The 26,062-nt window shown below is 42.0% G+C and overlaps 1 protein-coding gene across 1 annotated transcript in view; it reads left to right on the forward strand.

Moving 5' to 3' along the window:
* negr1 (neuronal growth regulator 1) overlaps positions 1-26,062 on the forward strand; it is a gene marked incomplete at both ends in the record, with an annotated part of 124,476 nt that overhangs the window by 12,684 nt on the left and 85,730 nt on the right. Inside the window, one exon of the mRNA XM_079158108.1 lies at positions 23,814-24,052. Coding sequence (XP_079014234.1) covers positions 23,814-24,052 — 239 coding nt within the window. The remainder of the gene's footprint in view (positions 1-23,813; positions 24,053-26,062) is intronic.

Consider the following 26,062-nt stretch of genomic DNA (forward strand, 5'->3'; position numbering starts at 1 on the left):
TAAAATCACCGTGTATCATCCTTCTGCTCCCCGCGTCCATCTGCATTTGGGTCCATCCCCAGTTGTCTTTTTGCCCCACCATGACAACCAGTCATTGAGTGATTGAATTATGTATTCTGTCTTTACATAATAGGTCATTCTTTTGGAAGAAACGCCAATTGAATTATCCAGAAACTCAGTGCACCACGTCTCTAAGGAGAAATATACATTTAAGCGTGGTAATAAAATTGGGGAACAGAAGGATTTGTAAAACAGAACTGACATTATGTCCACTCAACTCAAAACGAGGCAGCTTTCCTCAAAGAATAATTGTGTGTTGACATGTGCATTCAAATTACACATTGTTTCAGTCCAGGGATTGTGTAGTCTTACCAAAACTTAAGGACATATGTAAGAATTTGATTTTGTAGTAGTCTAAAATGGGAGGGGACCATGATCAGTGGGAAAGCTATTTCTCTTACTCAGGGAATTTGGTTTGACTTTGTCGAAGCAATATGTATCAAGGAAAACCTTGTTTTGTGTAGGAGTCTGATACGCCTGGATTTGAAACTCTTTACATGCAAATAGCAATCTGTTTAATGTAAGAAATAATTCTAACTGATTTGTATCAATAGTTTTGAGTTTCTTTCTTAACGATGTACTGTAGTGAGTGGTCTGCAGCACTGATACTGAAGTTAAGTTAGCCCTGACATCGGGTTCACAGGATGTGTTTTTTTGTTGCAGAAGCTATTTATTACACGCTGTTTATAATTGGGTTTTTCAGCTGCCGTGGCAATGAGCAATTCAATTGAAAGCTTTTACAAAAATTTCAAAAGTATTGAGTGACCGACAAATATCGTTTGTCTGGGTGTATAACAAGAAATAGTTACTGACTTACTCATACTGCACAGCAGGTCCTTTTGTACTTGTGTGTGTGTGTTCTTTTATAGTATAGTTGTTGTACGTTTCACAGTACATTGCTATAGTGACATGCTGCCGGCACAGCTGAAGCAGACAATGCACTGTTCTACATGTGTCAGCAGGGAAACCTTCACTGTGAGCGAGCATTCGGAGCACTTCATATGGACACTTTCCAGTTCCTCTAAATTGATTTTTTATTTTCTGCGATCAGCCGAATGTGCACTTCTTGTGTCAACTCAGCTGCTGCTTTGCCGACGAAATTATTCCACAGATATATTTTTCATCTCGCAGTTAATACTATGGGGGTATATACTGTACACAGCTGCATGAATAATTCATGCAGGCATTCCTTTGTAGAGATTAAAAACAGAATGAAAATAATTCAGGCTATGAGCTTACATAAATGGATTTAGAAACGGCTAATCAGCTAGCAAGCCTGTTTAAGGCAAGGCGGCTACCTTAAGTTGCAAGTTCGTCCTCAGAAGTGTCTGCTTAAGCCCAGCTGAGAGCCAGCCGGGGAATAAATTCAAAGGCTTCTGACCATATCATCCCCCACCTCCTCCCTGATAGAAAGTCTTATGATTTTCTATCGGACGTGACACAGTGAAGCCTTTCCAGTGAGGAATTGACGGGCCCTCATTATACAGTCTGGGGGCCGAGAGACATTAACAATTACGTATAGGGATAAAAGAAGCAGATATAAGGAGGAAAATAACGAGAAGCGAAAACAAATAAGGCGAGAGAGAAAATGACACAGGAAGAAGAAATAAATTAAAAACCCCAAAAAACGTTTTGCTGATAAAGGAAGCAAGAGATTGAGTTTGTAAAGAGCAACCAAACAGTAATGGTTCTTTTGAATTGTTTCAATATCATAATCAGATTTAGACGCACATCATGTATATTTATTCAGGAAGGTTCTTTTTACATAATACCCCTTTGTGCTCACCAATTGCACAGATCAGTCACGCCTCAGTGCGCAGCAACAATTTCTCAACCCATAAGCTGAACCTTTGTCCTTCATTGAAAAGCATGTAGCTGCAGCAGACTGTTATTAGATGTCTTCCCAACCATATGGTTCGCGAGCTTAATAATTACCCGGGCCTGCGTTACAGAACAATTTTGGGGTAAATTCATGATCTAAACAGGCTGTGCTGTTTAGCAAACGCTTCTAAAGGACGCCGGCCTTCTGTTTACTCTGCTGTAACCCTCCGAGCTCTAAATGGATTAATGATCCTCAGGTTGTCAGTTTAAACGCAGGCGCAGAGGATACTGCTGATGTGTCCTTGAGCGGGGCACTTAATCTAAGTTGTGTCAGTTAATATCAGTCTTCATAAACGCATTACACACACATCATAGGTTGTGTAAGTCACCCTCGATGAAGTCAGGAGAAACAAACACTGTGAGCCCTAGATAACACCTTGGCCCACAACACAGTACAGGGGAATATCAAGTGGCTGTTGTCTGGATTGCATTGCTTTGTCATTGTTTGGAGTCCCCATCATAATGTATTCTGTAGGGGCATAGAGGCAGATATAAATAGTTCAACTGTTCCAAAAGGGTACTCGTATGTCCTTATCTTCCGTCAATATTTATGCCTCATGGTGCCTGCCTTAGTTTATGGCAAATGTGCAGTTTGCAGTAAACAGGATCGCGGTGTGTTGCTGACATGCTAGGGGGCTCGCGGGCTGCGCTTTATCAGAACAGTGTAGCTCATCAGACGCTTCTCTGAGTGGGTGGTTTGCTTAGAACCGGACCCCACATACTCGGGGATGGGAGTCTGTAGGGTTGCCCAATTAGTGCTGAAAAGTGTGGCTATGCGTCAGCAGGGAAGTGTGTGCACCAGAGGGGGCGCTTCATCAATCATCGCTCTGGCTCCAGGCTCGTTCCAGCCCTTTTCCCTGTCTAGCAGAAGGAGAAGGATGGAGAGGAGACAATGACAGTGGTCAGCCAATTCCAGCAATGACAACCGACTGCACTGGAACTGACTGCATTGAAGCCTATAGCTAAGACATGTGATGTCCTGTATTCTTCTTACTCTCAACTAATGTCAGGAAAGAGCAAAACCAACAACTCACTAACTTCTATAGCCTGTATTGTCAAAGCCTGATATAATTTATTAGTCTGTGCTGCAAACCTCTGTTAAGAAACACATCAATGAGCCACATTACTGCTCTGAGTGATACTGTATGTTCAATCCCACATACACAATCATACTGTACTCACTAGCTCACCCAAATCCACGACAAATGCAATATTTACTACTTCTGCTGTAATAGGAAGTTATTTAGCTATTATGAGTGCATGTGCGGATCAGCAGGTAGAGTCAGGCGTCTCCTAAAGTGTGCTTTACCCAGACACGGATCACCAAATTGCTCCCAAAGTTGCTGCCATCAATAGTGTAACATATACGAAATCCATAATTTGACGACCAAAGCTGTTTAACTGAATAGGAAGTAAATATGGTAGATCATGGAGCATCATTCATTGTTTATTATGTATGTGTGTGTGTGGTTATTGATTGCCAATCACCAAACACTGCCGGTATGCATCATAATGCATCATGACCTGGCCAATACAGTCAATTTGTGTGATGGTTACACCACTCCCCTTCCCTGTCGTGTCAGCCTTGTACAAACCAACTGTTCCTACTTGGCTGTAACACTGACACATAGTGTGACACGGGCTCGGAGATTTGTAAAGTTTCCAAAAATTGGTACTTAACTCTGTACGGAGGGTATAATGATAACGACCGTTAATCATCATATAAAATGCCTCTCATTCAGTGAGTCTGCTCACCGCTTTGTCACAGTCTTGACAGTGTCAGCACCAGCTAATGAAAGCCTTAAAAAATCTTCCCTGAATGTTATCTTTGAGGTATTTTATCATGTAAGAAACTTCTAAAAGACACATATTTTCCAATTTTAAATCATGGTTATATTTCCTGGCATGAGTCCTTTTGTTCATTTTATGCCCTCCGCTCTAAATGCTTTAAGATAATCTCTCCTTAGGGAGGTGTACAGTGATATCATACAGGATATAACAAAGGCTACCCTCGCACGGAGCAGTGAGACAAGGTTTTGTGATGGAGAGAATTTTTAGCCAGATGATAATGCATTTGCGGTTATGGCTTTTCAAATATACCTGCACGCTCAAATCGGTCCTTCTGGACTGTAATATCAGGACCAGGGTTGCAAACATGATATGGCCTGTGGCTCCCCGTCCAACTGTCTGACATCCAACCTTCATAAAACAGTCATCAACATTAGCTGAATTGTGTAATTAAGTTTTTGTCCCTCCGTTAGAGCAATATTTCATCACTGGCAAATTATCCTCAACAACATTATCTTAATGTTAATGTCCATATGGCATCCGTGATGACTGTGCCGCTCTCACTGGCTCAGGTGTGAAATGTTATTGCGTCAATGTAGATTTCTCTTGATTAGCGACCAGCAAATGGTATCATACCATGATGTCACCGGGACGAGCTAGGTTTTTTTATTTTTATATGTCTTTAAGGTCAGCGGTCAATGGCTTTGGCTGTGTTCAGAGAGCATGTGCTCTATAAGCGATCATACTCAGGTCGGACAAGCATGCTGTCTGAGGCAAAAAGGTGTCTGTGGGAGAGTCGGATCTACTGGGTAATAACCTCTTCTTCAAACCAGCAATCGTGAAAGGCATGGGCTGACCTACATGCTGTAAAGGAGGATCGTGGCTCTCTTGTTAGTGTGTTCTGGTGGGGAATGGAGGTCTTTCCTGTCAGAAGGTGATACGTTGAAGCTGCAGGCTATCTCAGCTAAGCGTAAGGAAAGAAAATATATCCATAGAGATGGGGGCCAAACACTATCCAGCTCATGTGTGTGCCTGTGCACACCTATGATTGTGTACTGTGTTTGTGGGCAGGTGTGCACACGGACATGCGTTTGTCTGTGTATATGTGTCTGTGTTTGTGTCGGAGAGACAGTAGGACGGGTTGACTGACAGCCCTATCTCCCACAACACTGTGGAGCTCCATACATCATTAATCGCTGACAAAAAATGAACATTCTGCTGTATCCTTTGAGGGCTAAAAGGCCACACCGCTGGCTTTTCCTATTGTAAGCCTGTCTGTGTGTCGGCGTGTGTGTCTGTGTGTGTCAGTCCACTGAACACAGTGTGTAGGTGAGAATTCACTACCAACTTGAGGCTTCTGACCTGTGTGTTTGGTTCAGTGCCACTATGATGGATGACATGGTTATCAGACTCTCGCCTTCAGTATGGAGGCTGTCTTATCTCGCTGTCAAGGTCAGTGGTTACTAGCTTTATAACAGAGTGGCAACCTAGTGAGCTTACTGAAACGCAGCCTATACTCCATCGAACATCTATCATAGTAAACGTCAGAATCAGAAAGGCCCCTGTTTTACAACAGACCGAAGAGGAAGCCACCGATTGGACAAATCTGACCCTAGTAGTCCTACAATTTAAACTATATAGGATTACAAGTATGGGATTATTTGTGGCCAACATTAGCTGAATGTGATGATTATTAGGTTTCTTCAGAAATAATGCCGCCCTGTGTGTGTGTGGGGTGCATTTCAAATAGACGGGCGTGTGACTGTGCCAGTCACTTTGCAGCATGGTTACAGCTTGATTGGGACTAATGTTGAGCCAGCGAATTAGCCTCTGCCATTAGTCCGCGGGGATAACAGATTGCAGGCTTTAATGCTAAAATAGACTCCGCAGAAATGAGCATATACCATAGCTTCGACTGCAAAGTCCACTTATTAGGAAATCACTCAGTTGTGAGATCAAAGGCACCATTACCCTGCATTCTAGACACCTAGAAATATGAAATGAGGCTTGTTTTCTCTGAACTTGCTCAGGTTTTATCATCTGTCAAAACAACCCTTAGCAGTTAGGGTTAGTAAGGGTCCGGACTCGTAAAAAGTAAAGTACATTAAAACAATCAGGAGGTATTTTTTGCCTTACTCTGCTTTTCTTAAATACCTCTGTGGGCTTTTTTTTTTTTTTTTTACACAATTCTGCAAAGTTAAGAGTTTTCTCAGTTAACCTGCTGATCGCAATTTTGGTTGTTGCCTTCCGGAGGCGCTGCTACAGCTACTTTGAATCTCATGGGCCAGTAAGATTACTGTCCATAATTCAGCAGTTTCTATTGTTTTCAGGCTACAAGTGACGGCCCGGCTATAGTGTGCCAGAGAAAGTGTGCCCACAGCAATCCCACTCAGGTGCATTGTCTTGGACCTGGGTTTCTGTTGCATTGCCAGAAATGAAAAGATTGTATGAAATACAAATCTTCAACCTTTTCTACACCTGTGTGTGTGTGTGTGTGTGTGTGTGTGTGTGTGTGTGTGTGTGTGTGTGTGTGTGTGTGTGTGTGTGTGTGTGTGTGTGTGTGTGTGTGTGTGTGTGTGTGTGTGTGTGTGTGTGTGTGTGTGTGTGTGTGTCCACCTTCCAGTGCAATACCTTCACCTTTGTACAGCAATATGGACATCATTACAACAGGCACCAATTTAAGTCTTAGGTGTACAATAGAAATGTGCTATGAAGGGTGTGGCTGTATTGTTAGTCCTCTCCCTGTGGTAGGGGACACTGCTGAAGATGGTGCTCATTCATTTGAATGGCAATTGCTCGTTATGTGAAACGTAACATGAAATGCTAACCCCTATTTGTTTCGATCAAGTGACATATCTTACATCGCGACATCAATGTTTCCCGATCGTTCAAGGAAATTGTAGGCGCTTGCTTGAGCTCAACCCCACAGTGAGTGTGTATTGTGTGTATTATGTGCTGTAAACCCATGTGTTCATCGTAGTGAGCTGGGGCAGAAATCAGAGGTTTATTCAGAGCTATAATATAATCAATGAGTGCATCTTTGAAGATGAGCAGCCTATTTTTAGAATACACGAATGGGGGTGGCCTTGTTAAACTGAGAAGTGGCTGATTAAAATCCCTTGTAGAGGCTACCCATCATTCAGAGTTGTTATCATGCATGTATTGCACCGTATCAACAGTGTCAACGGTCACAACAGTCACGGGTAAGACATCTGCGCCGTGAAGGACTTGGCTAGTCCACAACGTAACCAAACCCCAGGACGATGGAAGCAAAACGCATCCAGAGCTCTGTTCAGCCATGCTTTGGTAAGCTGTGTGTAAAAATAGATTCCATTAAGCCCTGATTTTCACGGTGTGGTTGATATGATTTGCTTCCCAATGTATATGGGTGAGTGCTTGCAATAACTCTTAGTAGATATTTTCTCCAATCATACCCTCAAAACGAGGCTAGCAAGAATGGCTCCAGGCTCTTAGGACACACTTGCTGCCAGATGTTTATAGTTAAATGTATAAGGCACAGTAGTTGGATTGTGTTTAAGCGTTTACGTTGTGAGTATTATATTCATAAATTATGGAAGAAATACCTCCCATCCATCTCTAGGTGTCCAAGGCTTAAATTGAGAGCAAGGAAGGTATTCTCTCCCATCAAAAAGAAAGCATGTCAATGGAAAAACCCATTACATTTGCCTTCAGGCTTTTTCCTATTCAACGCTGTTCTCCTTAATGGGGTTATTCAGCAAACCTTGTGGGCATCTTCAACTAATTGCATGTTTCATAAACTGATAAGGAAACATCACACTGGTCCAGGCTGCAGCCCATGCATCTTATTTGGATTCTTGCACTTCTGTAACCATCCAATCAGAGAGCTTAGTTGACTTTACCTCTTATCATCTATTTTACCTTCAGCTGAAATGAGGTAGTCTTTAAACAGGGTTTTGTGTGGGCTACATTTGGTGTACACAAGACACTCCAGTGCTGTGATCCCAGTCACATGCGTGATAAACGGGAATGAGTTTAAATCACAAAATCAGTTATGTGCTGTGTTTCTTTTCAGTGTTTGATGAGGTGAGCTTGTCGTATCTTGTGCCGAATCATCATCTCGCCCCCTCAAACCCGGCAGAGTACAGTGTTGTGTGTTTCTATGCATGCTCATTTGCCATTGGCTCATTTGAATGTGTGTGATGTCGGTAATGAGCAGCCAGAGCGGGTGAAGCATAATATTTGCCGAAGGAAGGGATGAGATGGATTCTCTGCTGGGTGTTTCTCTTTTACCATTATTATCCTGGTTGCCAAGATACTAAACTCCTGGATGCAGCAGCAATTTGCATGGGCTTAATGTACCTTTTAGCTTAGACATGCATTCTGCTGCTATTCCCCTTCACCACTGGCAATGGTTAGAGAATCAGCCCCAAATCCATCATTTAATAAGCTTTAGATAAACAACATGATGGCGGTTAATATGTTTTTGTGCCAATTTGGCACTGCTTTTGGAGCTGTGCTGTTGCCCCTGCAAGTTACAATGACTTTATTCAATTGATTGGATGAGCTATGCAAGAGGGGCAATTTTCTGCCGCATTTTTGATTAGTTTTGTCATTAAGAAAATGAAGGAAGAATAACAATTGATCAGGACTCTGGTATGTTATTGAATTAAACCAAATTGTGATGTGTGTGCGCTGCTGCACTTGGATGATTTTTCTGTAGTTTAATAAGTTGGGAGATTATTGCTACTAATGCTAAACTTATTGTATAATTTGGTTTCCTACTCCTTGCCAATGATCCCCCCCCCCCCCCCCCTCACACACACACACTTGTCTGGAGAACATTTCCAGACAATAAGAGCAATTTCTTGTTCAACACAACAGTACCCTCATTTAGCTCCAACTAATTATGCTTAACAAGGTCATTTAGTAACAAGCAACTGTGAGAAAAATGACAATGGAGGTTTTGGGTTAAGCCCATGCCAACATGTAAAATTTAATTATGTCTTTTAGATTGCAATTGTATGAGTCCTTTTCTCACGATATTCTTTTTTTTTTTTGTCCGTCAATCATTTCTCAACATTACCAAAGTAAATTGAATTGCTGCTTCACATAGTTACTCTGTAGACGGAACACCAGACTTGAGGCTTCTAGCTGTTAGAAAGCGCACCCGTAGAAGTGATGAATGATACCTCAGAAGACATATCAATAATATGACTTTGTAGTTGGACACCCAAATGCAAACATATGGTCCAAACTGTACGATGAGGAACAGTCAAATAGAACATACAGGAAAGCCAAAGTTAAGCTTGATAACCCTCCAAACTTCCTTGTTGAGAAGAACTAACAAGGTTCTCACAGAAACCTGCAGACTCTTGGTCTATATGGCAGATGGTTGCCCAACACTCCTCTTTGAAATTAAGTTAGTCGACAAGTAAACAAGAAGAAAAACTCGAGGAGGAAGCAGGAAACTGGAAAACTGTCCTCTGTTCATCATTAAACACAAATTGTTTGGCCCAGCTTACCTTGCACGCACCAGCCACAGCTTTGGATTGTTTGAATGCGTCTTTAAAACTGTATACCAGTATGGACACTCCTGGAGGAATTGGATTGTTTTTCACCCTGCTGACCACCACTTCAGTGAGTTGAGTGCAACAGGCTTTGAGCCTAGGTGGAGTGAGGTAAATAAGTGCCTCTTCAACCCATGTTGTGCTGTCATCAGGAAGTAAGGTTTAGACTCTTGCTGGCTTTTTCTGACTCATGCCTTTCACCGTGTCCTCAAGTCAACCCAGATAGATCCCACACACACACTTGGAGGCATATTGATACGTTAAACTGCAATAATGTTATTTTACCCTTACTGGTGTATTCCTATAGATACCTTACAGTGATTAAGGCAATCTCAGAAGGGAGTATTTGCTCCATCAATAAAAATGACTTACTCAAATCACTGTTATGAATCAGAGACCTTGTTCGTGGGCCGAACCCTAAACTGAGCATAATCCTTTGCCAAAACGGACTGGCGATTAGCTTAACTAAGGACTTGTTGGTCCCTGCCAACACACAGGCTCTGCATTTCAAGCAGATGAGTATTCATTGAATTTCTGTATTCATCCAACCTTCTGCCGCCTCCTCCCATACAAACAGGCTAGCATGCACATACATACACAAAGACAAATATGAATCCTGAACATTTCTTCATAGTTTTCAGTATTCACAACAGTTGACACAATGCAGTCTTGCCTGGCGTTAAGAAACTCTGCCAACGTAATTGAAAATTCGGTGGTGATAGTTGACAAAGAACAGATTTACGCCCTAGGCTACAGGCATTCCCCTTAAACACCTCACATCTATGATCCATGACTCTGGTATGAGAAGGTGTATTGGCGAAAGTGTTTCCTAATGTTCCATGGTGAAAGCAGAATGCTGAGACTGTTCTTGCTGTACAACCCAGTTCTTTCACCCACACTCTAAAGTAGGAGAGTGAACTGCGCGTGTACCGCATGAATGTGTGCAACACCACGAGACAGACCGTCCTTAAATCAAGCAAGTAAGCACAAATAGGGCATGTAAAATATGACTATGCCTAGCCTCGTCTCTGTGCAATGTATTTATTCCAATATTTGCAGATGACTGAAAGCAGTTAAGTGCTGTGGCAATTGCTTATTTCCCTTTGTCAGGATGATGAATGTGGCCGCACCTATCGGTCTGTGCAGGGGTTCCAATGCCCTCTGACAATGAAGGATCGTCCATTTGTGCCATGGACAGAGCACATCAGAAAGGGTGGATAAAGCGCTGCAGGAAAGCAATAACAAACGCCCTCTTGTTACTCTCATTGTTTTTGACAGCAGGATTTTAAAGCATTTCATTTTTCATGTCATTTGCAAGTATTGAAGACCTGACATTTCCCTTGATAGGATCACATATCGTTTTTTTTATCAATGTTCAGTACATATGAGCTAGGTATGTAGCAAATAACTGAAAATACACTTCATTAAGGTTTGGGTGGTTTGACTACTCTTTACTGACGATAGATAAGTACCTCATACAACCACCAAACTATCCCTTAAAGTCTTTCAAAATTAACATTTCCACAGCGTTTAAAACACTGTTTGCTCTCCTGCTCGCCAAAGTATGGTACGCACTGATGATTTAAAAAAAGTTGATTTAATTTTAAAAAGCTAACTCATCTAATCCGATTTCTTTTTTTTTTAAGGTGATGAGATCATATGGCAACAGACATTTAAATCTTCATTTAGTTATGAATGTAAGAACAAGCACATTTGGTACAGCCCTGAAGTATGGCACATACAGTATGTTCATGGTTTTATGTTCTTTGAGTACCGAGTGCAGTTCCTGTTAAAAGACGTAATGACACTGTTTATATGGGCTAGAAATCATAACCACACATGACACCTAAAAGTGTTAGCAGTTGTTGAATGAAAGTGAATGTTATACAAAACAATACAAAATAAAGACACATTTGAACATTTACTTTTAGTTCTGCAAAGGACACAAACAGCGGTCTCCTGAAGACATGTCCACCTTGTCCCCTGCTCGCCCCGTGTGGACTATCTCGCTCTGTGTACTACGTCAGTTGCTCTGACCGTCTAACAATGACGCAGCTGGGTTTATAATGGAGTTAGTTGAAAGCCCAGTGCATCGGACGGATTGCAGTGGTAGGCTGTTGGCATTCATACTCTGGCAAATGTTGGTGTTTGCCTGTTTGTTAAAAAGGCTTAGACACTGTTCAACCTCAGCTGTTGCTGCCTGTTGATGCCAGTTCTAGCTTGGCCATAATGATCTGCTTTCTAGAAAACTGCTACTTCTCCTCCATGCACTGCCAGATTCACTGTAACTCACTGTACAATGTAACCACAGAATGAGAAAATGTCGCATGTTCTCTTTTAAATTCAGCACAGCCTTTCTGGACTCGGTGTCATCTGAAATGTTTTTGCAGACTTTGGACTTGATTTAGAGAGTGAAACCCTTAGATATGTCAAAACGATGAAAGATTTCTCATTTCCATAGTTCTGCATGCTCTTGGTGAGTGTTGATTTGTGCCATTTTGATCGTAGTCAAGGGTGTAAAGATTTCTAGACGGCAAGTCAATGGAGCTGCATACCACAACTGTGAATGAGGGAACAAATCATATCACTCCAGAACATCTCAAGCCAACATTTTAATCCTTTGTAAAGGTGAATGAGAATCGCAATATATCGTATCGCAATATATCGTATCGCAATATATCGCAATATATCGTATTGCAATATATCGCAATATATCGTATTGCGATACCTATTGTATTGTGAGGTGCTTACCAATACACAGTACTACCAGTGACATACAGATGGCCTCATTAACTGGTGTTTGTGTATTATTAATGTTATGTTAATCAACGGATATTGTCACACATTGTATTGTACACAGCACAGCACACAGTGAAACTTACAGGCCATGAGTGACCGCACCCCACACCCGGTCTTGACCCGATCCCTCTGACTTCACTGCCAAGCCTGACCGCTCACTTGGGCACTGAGTGTTGTGGGTAAACTGTTCGGCAGCAGTTTGCCCAACCAGGCACATACAGCAGTGATGAAAGGAATCACCTCTCATACACACACACACACACACACACACACACACACACACACACACACACACACACACACACACACACACACACACACACACACACTTCAAAGCACAAACAAATGAGGTAGAGGAGTGGACTAGAATAATGATCAGTCCATTTAAAGTGTGGCATTAATCAGAGATATTCAAAAATGTCTTCATTTATAAAATCTTTCTTGATCTTTTTGTCACTTCAAAGTCTCCGTGGGCACTTTTCTCACAGTTAAACTCGTGCACATCTCGTTCTCACCTCAATAAAACATCACACTCTTATAAAGCCACAGCATGTTGACCCACTTTTTAACATTTCATCTGTCATTTATTCATTTGTTAACTGATGTCAAACTCTTCGTCTGTGTGTGTGTGTGTGTGCTATACATGCACACATGTGCATGTGTGTGAAGAATTGGGTGTAGAAACCAGTGAGAGAAGAGTGAGGAAGGAGAGAGGAAGGTTGACAAAGAGTGAGAGAGAGAGAGAGAGAGAGAGAGAGAGAGAGAGTGAGTGGGATTAGGAGGACCTGAGCACAGATGGCTCTGGGAGGCAGATGTCCCTGCTGAGCTGTTCAGGGTAGTCCCTGCCAGCTCAGAAACGGTAACAGAAGTACGCAGAGCAAATAGGCTACCTCAGAGCGGGTGGCTAGATTTGGGAAAGCAGATGCTAAAAAATGCGTTCCACGCTCCGAAATGTCACTAGTACCACTACATCGCAGGAAAACAGTAACCCTCTGAAGAATTGTGTGAAATCCTCCAAAACATGCTCAAAAAAAGAGGGAAAAAACATTTGGGATGCAATTGTCTTGATTAAAGTCTTGTGTTTTGTCTTTTGAGCAATTCAGCATTTCAGTAAAACACCCAGCACTCAAAACATTTTTTTAGCAGCACTATGCGATGGATGTTTTGGCATTATAGCTTCTTACGGGACTTCAAATATATTAGGTAGAGTATTAAGGATTTCCCAGTGGTCTGGGTTTATAAGCCCTGCACCTAATACTGTTTGTAATGACACAGTAATAATGCAATATTTCTTTGGTCGTTGCAGAGCACTGGAGTCATGCACGAGGCCAGCTAGTCTTTATAATCTGAATTTCACTCTCACATCTGACTGCCGTGCTACTGTTATGGGGTCTACTCCTTCCTATACATAACTGGTTGTTGTGATTGGTTATTTTTCCCTTCACCTCTTCAACTCCAGATGTTGTAGTTTCTTACCATACTTGGTGTCGGCATCTCTTGCCTTGTGCTTTCTGTCCTGTCCACACCGTGATGCTATCTAGATGACCTAGATGCCATCTCAGAATTGATTGGTTTATCGAGAAAATAATCAACGGATTAATTAATAATGAAAATAATCGGTGGAGTCCTTTGATAATTGGGCCCAGACATGGAGGAGAGAATGTTTTCTGGCTCCCAGGCAATAATATAGCACTACATAGTCTGTGTGTTCTTGTCTGGGGTTTGTCACCCACCCACGGCTTGCCTCAGTTTGAACTCTGGGTCTTTAATACACAGCAGAAATGCAGTTATATGCCATATTCATATTTTCCTCTCCTTCCCAGTTATTGCCTATAATCCCCTCCCCCCCCCCCCCCCCCCCCCCTTCCTTCCATAAGGGAGGAATTAGACAGACATGTATTCATGGTAAATGTCAAATGCCAGTCAGTCATCACAGGCTCACAATTGGTGCATTAATAAGAAATGGCAAAAAAACGTACGGCGGTGAATGCCTCTCACTGTCTTTTTTTTTTGGTGGACAGCAGTAGAGTTTCAAGGATGACCCAATTGTGCCTCTTCGTGAGACAAGTTTTATAACTTTCCTAAAATGATTTGCTAAATTATCAGTCTCTCTTCAAGTTGGAACCGCAGTGTGCCGCGTCAAACCCTCAGTTATGAAGGAGAAGTTAATTTGATTTGCTAGATGCATTGTTGGTGGTCTCTGCATCTAGCAATTACAGTCACTTGACAAACACCATAAGGGACAAAGCTGTGTGCTTTTTAGTTAGCTATTCTATATTCCTCTTCCATATTAGTGATGCATGCCACAGAGCTCTCCACCAGGAGTCCCTAAGGCTGTGTTACAAGTGAAGGTTAACGTCCTGGTAATCGCAGGTGTAAAGGCCATACTCTGTTTCTAATAACGGATCTCGGTTAACACTTCAACATGGTGTTAGCCTCAGGAAATGATGGAGTGAAATATTGTTATTGAAAGGATGATTTGAAAAGACATGGTGAATTGATGCTCTCCTACTCGGACATTAGGGGTGCAGCAGATCGGAAGAAACTCACGGTCCATGATCGTATCACGGTTTTGAGTTATGGATCAGATCAACAGAAGAAAAGCAGCAAATATCATTTTTAGAAATGCCCCAATCAAGTTTTTTTTTACCGATTTTCAATGAGCTGTATCGGTCGATACAGATCGTTTTTATTGTTTTATTAAAGCAGCTGGTATACGAGGATACAGACTCATTTTACAAACAATTTAAAATGTATTTCAACGGCCCCGAAGTGGGCGCTAACGATCAAAATTCTAAATGGTATACTTTTAATTTATTGTTAAACTAAGGTATTAGTTATGTATTATAAGCTGCTTAGAGCTAGTGTTAGGAAGTAATATGTAATGTAATATCTATTTTATACTGTATTGCTGTGAAAACAACAGTATGATCTGTACAGATCACAGAATAACTACAGTCCTTTACACCACTATCGGACATTGAGTGCACAGTGGATCCCTGAGCTCACTCTCACTCTGGAGCAGAGACACTGAGGACCAGATTACATGTAAAACATTTTTTAAGTGCATTTCTGAAATGAGGAGAGCTTGCTACAATAAAGTGGATTGTGTTATTCAAGAAATGCAACTGTTCCCCCGCAGGATGCCCGGAGCCAATAAAAATAACTGCAGCGATTTAAAATGTGTTTTAAGCCTGCAGCATCTTTCAGTTTCATGAAAGGAATACAGACTCATTCATCTCCTAAGTGTTTATCACTGTGCGTCATTGCTACAGGAAGTTCAAGTGACAATTGTTTCCCGGTAAATGTGTTCAGGAGGTGTTTACCAGTACTTTGTTTGGATCCTTTTTAAGATGGCTGAAGGTAAGAAAAATGTATGCTGTTCAAGCAAAGGTGCTGGAGTACACGGTGTGCAGTAATCCTAATAGTTATCCTAATGCCGTGGGTGTTTGTGGTCCAATGGTGTGTTCACCAAATTGCTATCTGACTGACATTGAATTGCTATAGATTTTGCCTTTTTTGGTAATCACTGTTGACTGCTTAATTGTGAGCTGTGCTCTGTCTAGCTGGATTGTGAACGTGACGTTTAGCAGTATCTGGGTGTGCAGTGGACTCCGTTTGGATGTGAGTGTACAACACAGAGCTCATTCACATATTTATAAGGGGGGATTGTCTGGGGTGGAAACATGGCTCGCCTATTATGCCTCAAACAAAGGCTACTGTTCATCCTCTCACAATTCCAGCTCTCAACTTTTTATTCAACCCCTAATTTGTGAGCCTCATTCATTTTCATTCACAGCAAGCTGAATTGATTCAGTTCATGTCAATTCTTGAAGAAAAAAAGATCAATACTGTGAATGAATCCAGAGATTGCTCATGTAGAGCGTTGACCGATTTTATGAACATGAATTAGAAAGACTGGTGTTGACTTATGCTCACATTTGAAATATATGAGAGGAGGACGCAAGGGGGAAAGGCGTCTCACTTTTGGTCACACATGAGAGATCCTTTTTGACTCCGCTGCTTGCACGCATGCGAAACAAGACAAAACCATTCAACCAATGCCATTCAAGCGGGGGCTTTTGGATGCACTGGCAGTGAGAAGGACAGCTGCACCTTGAGGGGACCCAAAGCTGGAGGGGGACACGGTGATGCTGCACCGGGTTTGTTGTGGGGGCATTAGCTTTGTATGTGGTCAGGGGTCTGCTCCCCTCAGTCAAAGGCTCCATCTCAGTGTCATTTCAGACAAAACTGTCACTGAAATGAAAAAGAAAACATTCAGAATAGATCGACTTCTGAGTCTTGAGGTGAGATTTTGGGGTTTCTATCAGCGTCGAGACAGTTTTCGTACTGTTCTCTGTGTCTGTGATGTTAGGTGTTGGTTTCAGCATTGGATCTGTGTGGATTAAAGCTGGAAGGCTTCGTATGTGTCCCTCTGGCCGCAGTCGACAGGATTATTTTAGGGATTAAGAGCCTGGTGCTCTGTACCTTGGTTGCACAGCACTACAGTGTGTCCTAATTCTCCCTCATTCCCTCAACACCACATCTCTAAAATACCCAACCTCCAGTAACAAAACCCAAACCTGCACCTATGCTTGAGGGAAGAGGGAGCACCACTGCTACCCCCCCCCCCCCCACATTTTTTTATTGAATTAGGAATGATGGACAGGAAATGTCCATCATGTCCATCAATGTTGGGTGACTGGTAGACAAACAAAAACAGCAAATCAAAGAAATTTCTGTCAATCAACACAAGCAAAGTTGTCGGTCTTTGCGTGCACGGACTGTGAAGGCGTCTCCATGCGCACCTGCTACTTTGGTTACAGTAGCGCAAAGTGCAAAAAGAGCTCGGTGATGGTGAATATAATTCAATCTGTCACATCTCTCCGGGACGCATGATCACAGTAGCTCAATAAACGAGGAATCGGCTACTCTTGGCAATCAGGCTGCTGTCTGTGTTGTTGACATCGTGCGCAGTGGCACTGAGCTCTGGGGTGGCCTTTGTCAAATCAGAGGCTCATCAACATATCTGTTCTGCTGCCCTTCAGGTGGCTGCAGGGATTTCATGAACTGACGGGAGAAACTTTTCATACACTATGAAGCAAACTGTGGACAACACATATCGTAGGATTCACTACGCGAGGATGCCATCCTTAATGTATTGCAATAAGGACTTTTTAGCCCAATGCTAACATAAGGGCTGTATAGTTGTGATTCAAGTGTTTTTCCATGGTAAGTTCCTGTAATAAACTGTTAAGTTGATTAATCAATTGTTCAACAGGAAATTCATTTGCAACAATGTTATAATACATTAATTGCTTAAGTCATTTTAAAGCAGAAATGCTAAAACTATTTTGACTGGTTTCAGCTTCTTGAATGTGAAGACATGTTGTTGTTTGTTGTGTTCTTTGACAGCAAATTGATTTCCTCTGGTTTTTGGACTGTTGGCCAAAACAAGTGAAATTGGGATTGGCTAATGACAAATTCATGTATCAAGAAAGTAATTGGAAGATTGATTCATAATGACAGATGAGTTAGATGCAGCCCTGCATATTACTCTTTGACACATTCATTCTTTAATGTAACTAATGAAGCAAAAGTACCACAGCAGTCTAAAAACCCACTCTGACTCCACAGCTGACAAGACTTTTCACACACTGATCACACCTTGCCACCTTTCACTTGTGCTCCATCATGCAGCCAGTCAGTGTGAAATGCATTTCCTCATTTGAGGATTCATTGGACAGTTGAGCGGTGTCGAGGGCACTGAGTCGTTGTAAAGGCTGTCGAGCTCACAGTGTAGGTACTGTCATTACAGCACCTCTCTCTCTTTATGTGTGAAGCTGCTAAAATGGAGGGAAACAGCCGCTTTCCCTTTTACATCTTAATGGCGGTATCACAGCCTCTCATTATACTCTTCAATACCCTCATTTCATTCAAGCCAGTGAAGTGGGTGCCGCTATTAACAGAAACACAAAAGCATTGTTCTTTAAGCAGATGTTCCACTACAATACAATGATACCGCGCACCACTCATTGTCTGACGCACTCCAGTTCAACACCGACTGGAAAATTAAATATTCCAGGTGGTCTTCTCGGGGGGCTGTAGATTGATTCGTACTTCAGTGATTAAGTGTCATTCAGCATGCCGCAGGACCGAAATGATACAGGGCTGACTGTTTTTGATAGAGTTCAGTGTCAAGTGTTTCTTTCCTCTGAACGATCACAGATGTGATCATCTGTGTCAGACAAGCTGTGATTGGAAGCGGGATATTTATTTTGCCTCCGTATAATGTATCAGCAAAGCCACCTCGTGTTGTCCGCCTCTTCCTTCTTAATAACTGTTTCCGTCCTTCACATTATGCAATGTTTCCAGCTTATTGTGAGCCGCTATTTTCTTTTGCAGAAACTCTGTCTCGCCCTGTCATCGAGTGCTAAACGTTCTGTCAGCTGACACTTTGTACTGCAGAAGAAATTGTCCTTTGGTCTGCTGAATATGCAAATTAAATGTAGCTTTAATTTGCTTTTTCATTCCAAGTGACCCAATGATATGCCCAGTTAAAGCTGCACAGATCAATAATGTTATTAATAATAGATTAAGAATCCGTGTAGTGTGAAATTGCTCACTTATAGTGACGTACTCAGATTATTATCAACCTACTGTGCAGTTCTCCTCAGCTCTCTATGGAGCGTTTTAGATTCTCAGCCTGTTGTTTTGGTCTTTGGCTCTGCAAGCTTATTGGTTCAGTGTCACCGCTCGATAAACCCTTTGGCTTTTAGGATGCTAATTCAGCTCCATGTCAGCTGGACTTTCACCACAATAACTTTATTTAAAAAAACTGTTATGGCTGCTTCATTCTAAATTAGGTGTGGTTGCAGGTTGTGTTTAAATACATTTGCAACAATGCCAAAAATAGAAAATGTATGAATCTCTACTAATGTGTTTATTAGGGGAAATAGGTACAGCTTTAAAGCTGCAGCTGGGGTCTGGCTCGCTGTTTAAACATCCTGTGTGGTTATTATATAACTGTTACATAACAACAAATCTCAGACTACAGAGCGACTCATCCAGAAGTGACATAGACAAAAAAGTGCTGAATGTGAACTAATACACTGTGAAATATTGCTATATGTTTGCGAGACGAGATCTGGGGAGTTAGTACCAGGAAGAATATTTACAGGAGAGGAATCTAGCAAACACTTTTATGAAGCAAATAATAATCAGGGTCAGAACGATGCTCCATTGTTTGACTAGACGGATTACAATCTGCTTCTCTTACAAGCTGCCGTCCTGTAATTAATGGTTTGTCATCATTCTACATTCATGTGAGGTGCTCAAACACCAGTTTATCACTTTCCTCTTTGCACATTGTGCGTAATCACTGGGGTTTGAATTGAGCTGTAATTTGTGAGCCAAAAAAAAAAGAAGAAGCTTGTAATAAGCCTGGTTCCTCCGCAGTCACTCGTCAGAGGCATTGATAAATAAAAGTATCAATTAGTGCATGTTTTAGATGTCAAAGCTGCTTCAGAGTAGATGCTCTGAGGTCTGTGGAATAATTACCCCGGCTTTGTACAAACCATGGGACGTCTGTTTCCTGGTGGGCTCCTACAGAAAAGGGGCTTGATGAAAGCAAAGCCCCTTTTAGGAGTTAGTGTTGTGCTGCTGATGATGAACAAGGGAAATGTGGCAGAAGAAAGACCGAGCTGATGCTGTGGTTTCAAGTTTATACTCACGGTTTCGGGACATGATTAGCATGTTTGTAACGCTTGATTAGCATGTTTTTCATAGTATAGTCCCAACATGAATTTGGACAGAAAGTGTCAAACCATGGAAGGAAATATTTTTTTTTGGAGAAAACAAGACAAACCTACTGGAACCAACTACTTAAAATATCTTAAAGAAGAAAGGAATGTAATGACTAAAATCCTTGCTTTACGCTGGCATTAAGCAGGATCTGTTCCGGCTTACAATTATCTGTAAATATGACAAGAAGTTAAATGATCCTGGTGATGATGACACACCTCTCCATCTAGTAAAAACAAGCAGCATGAGGATTTATTCTAAGGGTAACAAATGTTTCTTTGTGATAGTCTGCAGGGAAACATACTCAAGTACACCAGTATTGATTCTCCAGTGTTTGGTGATTTCGGGCATATCGAGTTGTCAGGACTGATATCAATTCAATTTCAATTTCAATTCAATTTATTTGTATTGCCTAATATCACAAAATACAAATTTGCCTCAGAGGGCTTTACCATGTTACCCTGATATCTCTAACATCTGTCTCATTGAAGTGAATGTGATTCCTCACGGTACGCCACAACCCAATGATTCATATTGTGACCATTTCAACAAAAGTCAAACAGGCTAAAATGAAGAAGTGATCCCATCTTGATTTGACGCATACAAAACCTCAAGGCGGTGATTCTAGTTGATCACTGCTTTGCACTATACGCAGTCCATATCCTCCACACAGGGTTGTCAAACTCATGGCAGACTTGTGATGAGTTTCAATGTAGTTCCTGTTCCTGTAAGATTGCAGCTGGAAAGGAATCGGCCACAGTAAACAACAACACCTTAGACAATGTGCTAATGTAAAACACGTCCTGTTTTGACACAGCTTTGTGAGGAGGCATACAGATACAGGCATCTGTACCACTCCTTGGTGTGAGATAACAATAATAGTCCCGAGAAGGAGAGCGCAAAGACACGCACAGTGATAAGCAAACTGCCAAAACAAAAGGGGAAAGAACATCAAGGATGGATGTATCCAGGGGTGTCAAACTCATTTTCACCCTGGGCCACATCAGCATTATGGTTGCCCTCAAAGGGCCGGTCGTAACTGTAAGACTGTATACTACTCCCTAACATATTGTTAAATAACTGTCTCTGCATTTGGTTATTGTTTATTCAAGTGTAGACATATTGTACATGCAGTTCTGTACATCGGCACACACGTGAACCACGGATTAATTACTCAGTTTACCTTCACCATCACAATGTGAAATACGCCGATATGGAAAAAACTGCTGTCTAGCGGCCGGGTGACGTCATTTCGCGGGTCATAAAATTGACATGCATTGTGGGAGATGTAGTTTATGGTCACTGTATTTATATGGAAGCCCATTTCTGGCAGCAAAAAAAAAATTACAAGAAAAAAGTAAAAAGTTAGATTTGATAATAAAAATATCCCCATGACACTTTTGGTGCATCCATCTGTAACCATGACACTGACCAGATGTTTCCAGTTGCTCTTCATTGAAGGTCGACACCTGAGCCACATCGGTTTTATTCTTTATACGCCAGAGCTGCTTCTTGCTTGAAATCCTTTCAAGGGTGCGTTTTGCTCAGTACAATCCCACGTGAATCAATTGAAGTAGTCTTCAATGTACTCACAATCCATTTCTATGTCAAATGTAGAGTAACCTGCCAAAGAGCTGCTTCTATGACTGTTGTGTTTAAGTATCTTAGAATTTTGACTTTCTATCTAAGAGTTCTGCTATACGTCTGGCACGACAGCTTAGTTAATTCCAAATCCATCCTTGGAAGGTTTGTAGTTTCCTTTTTTCCACAAACAGCAGCAGCTGTGGTCAGCAGTATATGAAACCATATATGCTGCGAGAATGGCTCGAGACCTTTTTGATATTTTTACGAGCTGTAGAAACCTGTCACCAATGAGGTACACTCTAACTGACAGCAGACCACAGCCTCTGATCTCTTTTGAAACAGTCAACTTTTTTTTAACGACCACCTTTCAAGCCGGCATGGAGTGAATATTTGATTCTGAAAGCACAATTATAGGCTGAGAACACCGAGAAATCAATCGCAGCCACACTAGAGAAAACCTTTTAGTATGGTTTCCCTGGTATACAAGGATATAACGATGAAAGCCCAGCACAGCAAGTTGTTGACAAGTTGTTCACATCAGTGGCTGAGCAGAGGTGCATTGCGCGTTAATATTGAAGCCTTAAGTCAGCACTCTCAGCGGTCCCACAAAAGTGTCTTCAATTATTACTCACTGAAGGCCTGCGTTGGCTGAGGAAGGTAGCAAGCCTCGCTACTCTTTGAAGCTGCTGCTCTCAAAGGCAGAGAAGGCTTTTAAAATTAGCTTTATTCAAGTCATTTTATTACATTTTTACAAAGGTCAAGTTTCGATAATCACGAGAGCTAAATATGCACTTGACTTTTTTTGTTGTCAAAAAAACAACCGGTAACGATATGAAGCTGGCCTTGAGGCGCCTTCAGTAACTCTTGCCTCAGGGCCAGGAACAGGTGGTCAATGGGCTAACTAACCGACTGGTCAGTGTGGAATTTCCACAGGACCTAGACTTCTCTCTTGTGTTGTTTTTCTTTTTTGATTTGATACAATACCTCTATGGCAGTGCCTTGCATGCTGTGAAAAACCAGCCTGGACGAGACCATTGTCCTATACACGCTTTCCCCGCCAGACATTTTCTTGGCATAGTTGTTAAAGAGCTTTGTGGTTGATGCCAAACTGATTTCCTCGGTGGCTTTACTACTGGTGCTGGAAGTCTGCACGGCATGTTGACAACAGCTAAAAAGGGACAAACTCTATTGCCTCTTCTGCTACTCATTATCACAGTTTGTCACACAATATGATGTGATTTTCTTACGTCAACTTTGTCTGTGCAATTAGCTTTCAAAAGTCAATTGCATTGAGCTTTTTAATGGTCACACAGGAACGAGAGTGTGATCGTAGAATTCAGCCTTTTTAAGAGCCAGGGATGTTTGATTGCGTGGGGCTCCACTGAAGGCTGCTACCTTCCATTGATGATCCCACTGAAAGGCTTTGTGCAGATATAGCCATGAGTTGTAATTGCGAAGTAAAAAGATGTATTAATTTATTTGCACCTTTTGGTCTGATGTATGCTCTCTTTATAAGTAGTTCTCATTGGCCAACATACTTGAGTGCATGATACCCTTTAACAGACTGAATGCGTTGTAAGTCGCAGGTTAGAGGTGTTCATACGCATTTATGTAACTATAGAACCAATCTCTTCAGAGCTCTGAAAGACCAACATCCCCATTGCTATGTCATGACACAGTGAAAGTTGTTTCTTACATTGTATTCACCGGGATAGGATGCAACAAACTATGTGACTATGTTGAAAAAACACTTTTTTCAATCTGAATGTTGTGAAGCCATTAATGTGGGTGGACGCACTCTAAATGAAGTGCTTCAATATAGATCTATGTTTGCTAAACGAGACCTTTTGACTTCTCGGATGAAAAGAATGTAGCACTAAATGTCTTCGCCCATTTAGAAGATCCATCGTCATGCACGACTATTACTCACGGCTCCGGCTATTTTAGTCTCGAGTCAAATCCAGTCTCGCAAGCTTCCACAGGTTGAGTCACACTCAGGTGCTGAGATATCTGTATTTTACGACTCACTTTCTGGCACATCACACATTCGTGCCGATAACTGAAATGTGATACTTCATTTAAACCATATGCTCTCTGGTCTTGCATTAAAAGAAAATCGATATCATTTACAAAACACACAATCCTGTGCTGACAGCAGCAATTGCCTGCCAGAGACGGAGAGACTACTTATTGCAAGAGAGGCGACGGCAATATCTCCAACGGACGAAAAGGAGTATTCAGTCAGCAAAACAACAGAAATTCAAAAACATCTACCTTACTCGGTTGTTTTTCCGAGCCTGACAGCGAGTATTTATCCTGCTCTGACTGAAGTGTCTCTTGTCACTCTAGGTGCTACCTATTGGATGGGATCTCTAAAGGAGCCTGGCTGAACCGCTCCAGCATCATATTCGCAGGGAACGACAAGTGGTCCGTGGACCCACGTGTCTCCATTGTGTCCAGCGTCGGAGACAAACACGAGTACAGCCTACAGATACAGAAAGTGGACGTTTCGGACGACGGCCAGTACACGTGCTCCATTCAGAGTGAGCGCAACCCACGGCCAAAGCTCCTCAACCTAATTGTAAAAGGTGCGTACAGGCAGTCCGTTGTTGTTCTGTGTTGACGCTTGTCTGTCTGTTTGTATGTGCTAGTATTACGTAATAATTACTGATGCATTCCACTTGTTTGCACCTACACATGCTGCATACGTGGCTGCTTTCTGTCCTCCTCTGCCTTACTGTAACCTAACTTTGTAACATTGTTCCTTATTCCACGGATCATTTAGTTCCATAGTGAATCCAACAATGTCTTGTGGGTCCATGTACCTAATGGCCACATGTGTGTCTGGCAACCATCAGTCAATATTTTATGGCTGGAGTAAGAACAAGAGCGCAAGCTACTTTTTGTATGAAATGATGAAACAAAATCTTTTCAGCAGAGAACTTTTCTTCTCCGGAGTACATTCTATGCCTGTGGGCAATGCAACACAAAGTAGAAGCGTGTTGGTTTAAATGACTGGAGGCAGACTATGTAGCTTTAATCAGGGTTTTGTAACTGAATCTTAAGAATGTGGTATAGTTATTGATATGCCGCGTGTGTGAGTGTGTCATCGCTTTTAGTGTTACAGCTTTTGAATTTCCGCCTTCAGCATAATAAAAGTTCCATAGAGCACTTGCGAGGCTGCTCAAATTGGGCTTCATCTTGTGAATCTCTGTGTTTAACAAGGTCAATAGGTGTATTTTGCGTTTTATGGGACATTAAGAAGGCTGTTGTGGGCACAGAGAGCTAATTGCAGCACAACAGCATCCTAATTGTTGGGGTAATAGGGTGGCGGCTGAGTTTGTATGCTGATACCTCACGCTGTCGATTAGCAGCGAGAAAGCAGCCTCACTGGAAATCCATCTTCCATGTGCCATGTTCTACTCCTCTAATAGGTTGATGCAAAGGTGTGCAGCGCTCATGGTCCACTTGGCTCTGCACATGCTTGGGCCTTGTTGTATCCCTGCTCAGTTATCAGATGTATTACAAGTGCATACCAAGTTATTCTCATTCTGCTCAAGCCACGGTTAGGGATTCCAACATACTGTTTGAATTTGCATACTTTCACACTGACGGCATAGTATAAATAGAAGAGTTAAGGGTCAGACTAACTGCTTGTAGAAGTGTGAGCTGTGTGATATGTGCAATGTGCAAGTGGAAACCACTCTCCAGCTGGTATTGCAGTTACAACATATGGAGCGAGCTTAGGAAAATTATTTTAGGGGGTGTGATTATACATGTTTTGTTTTGTTTGGTCCAAAACATAATTCGAAGTGTTTGCTTTGTCTTTGTTTGCACTGCCCTCTGTGAAAAACACGAGCGAGAAGAAAAGAAAAGTCACATCAATTCACAAACAACCCCGGACAGTGTTCTGGTAAACTTGTCACCCTGAGAGGTTGCAGAAGAAAATAGTCAAAACAAATCATCATTTCCCCTCTCAGGTGTTCACAGCTGTTAGGAAAACGTCAACAAATAGGACACTATGAGCAATAACCCTGAAAGCAGCGGGCCCTCTGCTCATATTGTTATTCCATATTTTCTATGCTGATGGCTATCATGTGTCAAACATCCAACTCCTGAGTGGGTGACGCTAAGTTTTTTTATTTGTGAACATGCCCAATTACCGGTCAAATCATTGTGTTTGTGTCCGTGGTCGTCGATTTAAACTGGTCGGGGAACATAGGCTGCTGAGGAGAGGTTAACAAGCCTGTCCCATTATCAGAGGGTCACAGCATTAAAACGTCTGTAATTTGGAAGTATCCTTCACGAAGACGCTGAACGCTTTCTGCCCCACTTAGTGTTTGTTGATGTAGATGCACATTAGCTCAGTGCCTAAAATCAGCACATGTCAACTTGTCAGAGCACCACGGCCTCTCCTGCTACAGTGGCTGTCCCGCAGCTGAGAGGTCGCAGGGTCAACCTCTTCCAACGTGTCCGTCAAAAGCCATATGTCTTGTTAAAGGTCCCTCGAGCAAGCGGCCCTTCCTTTTCCACAGCACCTCTTTCTTTCTCCAGTTTTTCTTGCGGGGAAGCCATTTGGAACAGTGACTGGACACAGT

Source organism: Pholis gunnellus (genome assembly GCF_910591455.1).
Source record: "Pholis gunnellus genome assembly, chromosome: 4".
Classification (NCBI taxonomy): Eukaryota; Metazoa; Chordata; class Actinopteri; order Perciformes; family Pholidae; genus Pholis; species Pholis gunnellus.